The sequence below is a fragment of the Lupinus angustifolius genome, chromosome LG06 (assembly GCF_001865875.1).
Source record: "Lupinus angustifolius cultivar Tanjil chromosome LG06, LupAngTanjil_v1.0, whole genome shotgun sequence".
In the NCBI taxonomy this organism is placed as follows: Eukaryota; Viridiplantae; Streptophyta; class Magnoliopsida; order Fabales; family Fabaceae; genus Lupinus; species Lupinus angustifolius.
This window is the reverse complement of record NC_032014.1, coordinates 12431857-12439991: the sequence shown is the minus strand read 5'-3', so window position 1 is coordinate 12439991 and position 8135 is coordinate 12431857. Positions and strand designations below refer to the sequence as shown.

The 8135-nt window shown below is 32.4% G+C and overlaps 3 protein-coding genes across 4 annotated transcripts; 2 read left to right on the top strand and 1 right to left on the bottom strand.

The window, feature by feature from the left end:
* LOC109349920 lies at window positions 318-1266 on the top strand. The gene has a single exon (XM_019590985.1). It carries the CDS (start codon window positions 567-569, stop codon window positions 1092-1094), a length of 528 nt encoding a protein of 175 aa, XP_019446530.1. The 5' UTR covers window positions 318-566; the 3' UTR covers window positions 1095-1266.
* LOC109349918 lies at window positions 4002-5606 on the top strand. Of its 2 annotated transcripts, XM_019590983.1 has the most exons (3): window positions 4002-4388; window positions 4507-4524; window positions 5136-5606. In XM_019590983.1, the coding sequence occupies exons 1-3, from the start codon at window positions 4040-4042 to the stop codon at window positions 5309-5311; spliced, it is 543 nt and encodes a 180-aa protein (XP_019446528.1). In that variant the 5' UTR covers window positions 4002-4039; the 3' UTR covers window positions 5312-5606. The 2 variants fall into 2 exon arrangements, with proteins under 2 accessions (XP_019446528.1, XP_019446529.1); XM_019590984.1 differs by lacking the exon at window positions 4507-4524 and having other exon boundaries at window positions 4007-4388.
* On the bottom strand, window positions 5815-7908 carry LOC109349917 (probable WRKY transcription factor 41). The gene is made up of 3 exons (XM_019590982.1): window positions 7221-7908; window positions 6985-7113; window positions 5815-6878 (listed from the first exon to the last, which is right to left on the bottom strand). The coding sequence occupies exons 1-3, from the start codon at window positions 7541-7543 to the stop codon at window positions 6251-6253; spliced, it is 1080 nt and encodes a 359-aa protein (XP_019446527.1). The 5' UTR covers window positions 7544-7908; the 3' UTR covers window positions 5815-6250.

The window sequence follows — 8135 nt, the reverse complement described above, 5'->3', positions numbered from 1 at the left end:
CATTTAAAAAGAAAAATTATAAAAACAGAAATTAATATTTTAATATTATTTTGTAATGTTTGATTGGTCCGGGACAAGGAGATAGAAAAATTATGGGACATATGATCCTTTTCCCTTGAATACCACGTTCCAATATCATTATCCCACCGTCTTACACCTCTTCTCATTTATTTCCTTACATATCTCTATATTTCATTGATATCGATTCACACCAATTAATTAATTATGGGATGAAGATTGTTCCTTAAAGTCTATTAAATTAAAGCTGACCTTTACTGAATAATATATATGTGCCCAACAATGAGAAAGCAGTTGGCACACACGGATTTAATGCTAATGAGTCAATATATCTTTGGTACGTGAAACTCTTATAACCCTTCAACCCTTTTTAGGTCATCATCACAACTTGTAAGTCATAACTAACGCGTTTGATTCTTCACCAACCATTACAAAAGCTCTCACAAATTTAACGTCACCCTCAAAACCTCACTAACTCTACTCATTCTCAAACCTTCTCCTACACACATCAAAAAAAATACAACCCCACAAGAAATTAGTTATAGCATATGGAGAAATCTAAAATTTCAAAGGCAAATACTAGTGTTTGGGATTGTGGGAGCACACTATATGACTCATACGAACTCAACTCCTTCAAAAGTCAACTTAGTTCAGCTATAGCTAATTCTCCAAGATCACTTTCCATGCCTCATTTACCTCAACGTTATCATCATCATCATCAACACGATCTCTCACCAGTTCAACAACAACCATCACCAACACCTTCCTCTCATCATTGCATGTTTAATAACAAGTCTTTCAAGATCTCACGATCCTTCCAGAAACTCCTTCGCTTTATTTTCAAGGGTAATAAACACCCCAATAATTCTAATAGTTTACATAAAGCGAAAGATAACTATTCGAGAGAAGGGTGTTTCTATGTGGTTTATGATAAGTCTGATCAACCCGTTCTCTCTACAATTCCAGAACTTCCAGAGTTCGAGATCGGTGGGCTTTCGCCGGAGACTAGTTCCTTGGTGAGAAAGTCAGCTTCAGAGAGGTTTTCAGCCATTTCAACCGGTATTTCATGTGCTTAACATAAAGTAGTACGTAATTATAGGAAAATTTGATTATAGTAATTGTGGTAATATTATTATGGAAGCTTCCAAACCACATAATTAAAATTACTATTGTTGCTTAGGGATAACTCATGACATAGCAATTAGGTATGGTGTGTGCTAGAATTCTGTTTTTATTAAAATATATTATATATTATGATATGTTTTCATGAGCTACAATTCTATTTGTTTATTATTTTATTGTATGTTTTAATGATTCACGATGCCAGTTTTTAATCTTTATTTTATGTGATCTCACTCGATCGTGGAGAAATATGCCATTCTGACTATCACCGGACTTATTATAATACTATTAATAAAATAATGCAAAGTTATATTGAATGTCATAGACAAAAATCTGTTGTCCCAAAGTCTATCTCAAACCAATTATATTATGTTATATTAGTTAAAAAATTAAATATTTATGACTTTAACAATTTTTACTTTATTATAATTGGTTAGATACAAGGTTGAGGACAACAGATCTCATTTATCAAATTACAAGAAAAATGATTGCTAAGAACGTGTGATTAGGGTTCAGGGTTGAGTAACACGTACATTTCGGGTGAACACCATGTACTATTTTAAAGAAATACGTTAAATATGTTATGAATAGAACCTCCACTACCAAAGTTAGTTTAAAGTGTAAGGTCATCTACAACAATATGATAGAGTTTGATAGGAGATTTTGATAGAATTTTAACTACCTAATTGCCATTTGTTCAACTCGAGCTAGGGAGAAAATGTTAATTGATATGTGTTTTTTTAACATACATTTATAGTGTAAGAGTTTTTATAATATTAGTCTATCATTTATAATTAATTATCGTTGGCTCTTAAATATAAGTAATAATGCTGATATAATATCAAACCGGTAAAAATATTTGTATAGTAATATAATACCGCATATCAAATAAGTTTTAAATATTATTATTTGTATTACATAATTGAATTAAGGAATGTTATAATGGCTTATCATGTTGCAGATAATGAAAACTAATCCTAAAATTTTATAGGTTTGATAGAAAAAATAACTGAAATTTTTATGCCCAAGTTTCAACAAAATTGAGGATTTAAAATAAATTGTTGAGTGTAAAATAAGAATGAATGTTCATTATCTATCAAAACAATTTAATTAAATAATATTTTTATAATAAATTTAGAACAAAAATATCTCATGCAAGTAATGATGACATAAGATATATTTTCTTTTTCGACTTGATTATTGTTACTAATTGAACGCTTGAGTCGAATTAATTTTTTGGGTCAACTTCCTAATAAGCCTTAAGTGATCTCATATTTGAATTATTGTAAGTAGAACCATTATGTTAACCATACATTAGCTTATGATAATATAATTCATTAATCATTGTGACGATCAAAGTATTGAATAAATTCGTATATAGAGTGATAATAATAATAATAATAAATAACACAACAAATTTATTTAGAAAAGAATAACAGCAAGAGGGAGTTTTTTTATTTGATTTTTATAAGAATTGTGAAGGTAAATTACTTTAGTAAAAACTAGGAGTACATTTTATGTGTTACAAATTTTATGTGTTACAAAGTGTACCACTTGATGTAGTCAATTAGAAAAACACTGAATTTTTAAACTTTTAACTTAAATATATATATTTTAATCAACCATATTAAATGACATACTTTATGATATATAGAGTGATAATAACAATAATAAATAACACAACAAATTTATAAAAGAATATGTTTTTCTATTTGATTTTTATAAGAATTGTGAAGGTAAAAAAAACTGGGAGTACATTTTATGTCTTACAAAGTGTGCCACTTGATGTAGTTAAAAAACACTTCATTCTTAAACTTTTAACTTAAATATATATATTTTAATCAATCATATTAAGTGTGCTCCAAAAAAAAATGGGCCCCATTAATTGTGTTCCTGATATGGCTCGCTTTTGGCACCCTTACAGGGACAACCATGCAAACAACCTGATATGGTTTGAATTTTTGATGTTTTGTTTTGCAAAAATATGAAATCTTTTCATGCTTAAACTAATTTTGACCAAGAATGATATGATTAGACCAGTATAATGCGATACAATTTCATAAATATAGTAGGATATAGTTTTGACTAATATTTTTATTTTTGACCGGTTTAATAGCATGTATAATATAATTACTTTGCGTTTTCAATTCAACTAATATATTATTGATAATTATTTACAAAATGTCAGTATAAACCTATGGGGAGTGAAATGACAAATTCAATTATGATGAAATGAATGTAAATTTGCCAACAATTTAACATCTACCAAAAGGTACCAAATGTATCTAATGATCCAATGAATTTGATGAAAGGTATTAGATAATAATACATAGAGAATGCCAATTTCAAAAAATGTGTATGAAATGTTTTGTTCCAAAATTACTCATTCTGTAACCACAACACAAAGCTAACACTTAAATCAATTTCTAAAAAACTATTTTAAATAAATCCAGTTAGAGGGTTTTATGAAATACTCATATTTATCAGCAGTTTCCTTAAAATTAACTGTAGACGGTATATTATAAATTAAAAATAAAACAAGGCTAAATTTTAAGTAAAAGATAAATGACATCTTCCTATAAAATTAACTAACTTCCTAATAAAATATTGATCTAATAGTTTAAAACTCAACTAAATTATTAAAATGATTAAAATATCAAAATTTTAATTCCTAAAAATTATACTCGTTGAAAGAGATAATTGTTACTTATCACAAAAAGATTAGTTCTACTAGGGATAATACATTTGTACCCAAAAAAACTAAGGCATCGAATCGTTATATGCAAAGATAATATATATCATAAAATAGAGGTGGGCTGGCCCAAAGTGAACGGCCCGACATTGAAAAAAATGATGAGAAGATTAAGTGAAATGAAAGTGACAAACATCTGCAAAAAAAATGGCAGCTACCACAAACTTTCCCATTCTATCCCTTTCGAAACCCCCAAAGTTTCATAACCCTTCAACTTCAACTTTTCTAAGTTCTTCTTCATTTTCCCAATCTAAACCAAACAGGGAATTAGTGAGTTACAAGGTTCATAGAAAAAAGACAGTTATTGTGTGTGGTTTGCCACTGTTAGTTGATCCATGGGCACCAACCATTGATTCACAGAGCATTGCTACACAGTTATTTGCATTTTCATTGTTCCCTTATATTGGTTTCTTGTACTTCATTACTAAGTCCAAAACTGCTCCTAACCTCACCCTTTTTGGATTCTATTTTTTACTTGCATTTGTTGGTGCTACAAGTTAGTTTAATCTCTTTCTATTTCTTAATCACTTATTTTTATTTACTATTGTAGTTTATGTTGTAATTGTTTTACCAGATTTGCTAATGTTCTTTGTTTTGATTACACGATTGAGCAGTACCAGCTGGTATTTATGGTAAGTCAGGTTTACTTTCTGAAACATACATATAAATTAATATGAAACAGTGTTTTAAATTGCGGTTACTGCTATTGCGGTCATTGCAATGTGGATTGCTGCCGTTGTGGCCTGATCGGCCCAAATGCGGTCTAATGCGGCTGTGTTGCGACCCGTTGCGGTTGCATCATTGATTTGGTGTCACATTGCAATTGCAATATTGCGGCTGCATCATGTGATGCCGGTCCGCAATTTGAAAAGATATTATTCTCTACTTGGAGTTTAGCTTCAGTTTTTAAGAGTTTCTCACAAAAACTTTCTGCTAAAAACACATTTTTGGCCTAAAGCCCTAAACAAATGGGACGTTAATTATGTGAAAAGGTTAGTCACTGAATTTATAAAGCTTATATCACGCAGGTCCTTTTTGTTTCTCACTTTTATCCCGAATAGGGATTGTTGAAAAGTGTTTTGTAAATTCATGGACTAACTAATGCATATAATTAAACTTAGGAGTAAATTGCAGGTAGTGAATAATTCATGGACTAAGTATCTAATTTACACTGTTATAAGTTTAATTAGATTATATTACATGAGTGCAAATATTTGATTTCTGTTTACATATGGCATGGCAGCAAAGGTGCATTATGGGACTTCTTTGTCGAATGTGGATTGGTTACACGGTGGGGCAGAGTCCCTTCTCACTATCACCAACTTGTTCATTGTACTGGGACTGAGAATGGGCCTCCGGAAAGCTGGAAATGCTGAACAAAGCACATCCACTCCTAACTCCGAGTTGAAAGAGAAGTAACTACGAATGAAGGTGTAATATTTAAGGTCATTCTTTGTATTATTGTTAGTCTCCGGATTTGCTCTACAGGGTCTGATGTAGCTTCAGATTTTGGCTGGAATTTGTGATCCTCTCCTTAAATCTGTGACGGTCCATGCAAGCCTTGGTGCAATAAACTATACTATTTGTACCATTCTGTTAATAAACTGGATATATATTTGAATCTTTTGTAAACTGTATGATTAAATGGAATGAAACCTTACAGAACTTTAGTCTGCTCAATGCTCATTCAATATCGGCTGTGTCTTACTTAATATGTTTAATTTGTTCATGATTGCCTATCCACCCTCCTTACTAACTAATTATAACTTCAATTGTTATGAAATTATGAGTGGTTAAGGGGGAGTGTGGATAAGCAATTGAGAGTGACAGTCTCACCCTAATTTGAGGTGCAATTTTTTATCTGTTGTTCCCCTTGTTTCTGCAAGAATAATAGCTTCCCGTCAATAATGTTGTAAAAGCGATCTTTAATTTTGATCCTTTTTTATTAAGATGATGCAATCACGTCATATAATATATCTAAGTTGATTACTCTCTATTTATGATTGCTATGTTCTTCTACTAAGCATTTGGATTATACTTGTACCAAAGAAATCACTACTTAATGGTGCCAAAAATTGTAATTCTAATATTAACTACAGGTTTCTTGCCTTGTGACCCAGAGATCATGAGTTCAAATCTTGGAAACAATTTTTTCACTTGTAGGGGTGAAGTTGTGTACATCTACCTCACTATGTGGGAACCTCGGGCACTGAGCCGCCCTTTTTAATACCAACTACATGGACTTTCATATGTGCTATTATTGTTGAGTGCTGATTCATTGTTTTGCAGCTCAACTATTGTCCGAAGTTGTCCTAATTGTAATGACTTTATACATATACCATTTATTATTAAGTACAATCAGGAGAAGAATCCTGGGGAATTGAAAGGGAAATTTGGATTAATTTCCACTGGATCAAGTGGGAAATTGAACTCGGGAATTGGAGAATTGGTGACTGATGTGTTGGTGGAAATGATCTCAGTAATATCAGATTCTGAATGTGGCATGTTATAGACCCAATCAAACTCATTCATCTGGAAAGACGGAGAAGGGAAATAGTTTGACTCTGGTATAGTTGAAGATAATAAGTGTGTTTGGAAAAGGCTGCTCAAGAAGGGATCATTGTCTACTGCCAAAGGAAGTAAGCTTTGATTTTCTTGTGTCATGCATCCAAATGAAGTCGATGGAAAAGTGAAAGAATATGGTATTTCTTCATTTCCTAGATTATCTGTCTTGACAGTTAAGTTGTTTCTGAGCATGGTAAGGCTTTCTTGTGGTTGCTTTGCATGATGAATATTACTATTATGACTACGTGGTTTCTCTTGTTCTTCTGGTGACTTAGGTAGCAGAGAGGCATTACTTCCCTGAGAACAGGTATGCTTTCCTCTGTAAGTTATGTCAAATATAGTGGGATCCTCATCTGATCTCTGTACTTGCTTCGTGGCCCAGCAGCCCTGCGTGTTGCGGAAGGTGCACCTATAGTAACTTCTGAAAATGTCATAAAGTATTGTTAATTAGATGTGTTGTTTTCACTTGAAAAATTGAAAATTCTTGTGATTCTTGTCTCCAGAAGAATAATGGAAAGTCCTCTCACCTTGGATATTTGGCACCAAGGATGTCTTTCTGCCCATATTTTCTCCAGTTGTAGCCATCTTCATGTGATCCTTCAAGGCCATTCTCTGAACTCACTCTAATTTGATCCATCCATTTGGTCATTGTCTTTCTGAAATCAAATTTCAAAACACAAATCACTACAAACATTAGTATAACATACATAGCTGATGTTTCTGTGACAGAAAAGTACTACCAAGTTTGTCTAGTAAATTTCACCTTTTCTTTGAGTCATGTTTAATCTCCTTGTCACTCTTGATGGCCCCATAAATACCATCCCCCGTAGGATTTCCATCCAAAGATATTGTCGACTCTGGTAACGAAGTCACTGTTGTTGGACTCGTGGTCCTCGACATCGATGCTGATGCATTTAGAATCTGTAGGGCCTTTTCATATGAAGATAATATCCTCTGTACCAACATTTCCCTTGTGTCCACTGAATATGGCGTCTTCAAGTCTGCCTTCAACTTTCTTGCTACCTCCATTCCTTGAATTAACTCATTGATGAGTGTGTTCTGCTCCCAGCTCAAGTCACTCTCCATTTTTATTCTCTATCACTTCAACAATGATCGAGTTATGTGGTGCTTGTTATCAAGTACTTGCCCAAGAGAATACACTTTTATCTAGAACCAATATATTCAAAAATGAAGATAATTTAGTAGACCATCGGAATGAAGTGTAGTATGTTAGGCTGAAGGAGCAAAGTTGAATGATGTAAGGTTTTTTTTTTGCTGAGTGGAGAAATTGAAGGCCTTGTATTTAAAGGGTTCTTGATTTGGAAAATAAGAGCAAAAAAAGAAGGATTGGGGGTTTGAAAGTCCAAGTTTGACTAAGAAAGCGAGTTTTTCTTTGCAATGACTAAGTCAGTATAGTGAACAGTAAGTGATCTCTAGAATACTGACCGAGTCCACTTCAACTATTTGATAAGTAATTATTGGTAAGTGGTAGGTCCATGTTCTTTGATGGCATGATTAAATTGAAGATTGGAATATCAATAGTAATTCTAATGAAGAGAGAGATTCAAATCTCACTCCGCGTTGTCACTATGGTCTCATTATTATTTTTATCCTTTCTTATGGAAAGAGATATATAAAGGTGATGACTTGTACTTATGGTTGTTGTCATCAACCATGT

Coding starts and splice junctions, on each gene's coding strand:
- LOC109349917 (XM_019590982.1), bottom strand. CDS start 7,543: ATGGAGAGTGACTTGAGCTGGGAGCAGAACACACTCATCAATGAGTTA. Junction 7,114..7,220: donor AAACATGACTCAAAGAAAAG/GTGAAATTTACT, acceptor ATTTGATTTCAG/AAAGACAATGACCAAATGGA. Junction 6,879..6,984: donor CTTGGTGCCAAATATCCAAG/GTGAGAGGACTT, acceptor TGACATTTTCAG/AAGTTACTATAGGTGCACCT.
- LOC109349920 (XM_019590985.1), top strand. CDS start 567: ATGGAGAAATCTAAAATTTCAAAGGCAAATACTAGTGTTTGGGATTGT.
- LOC109349918 (XM_019590983.1), top strand. CDS start 4,040: ATGGCAGCTACCACAAACTTTCCCATTCTATCCCTTTCGAAACCCCCA.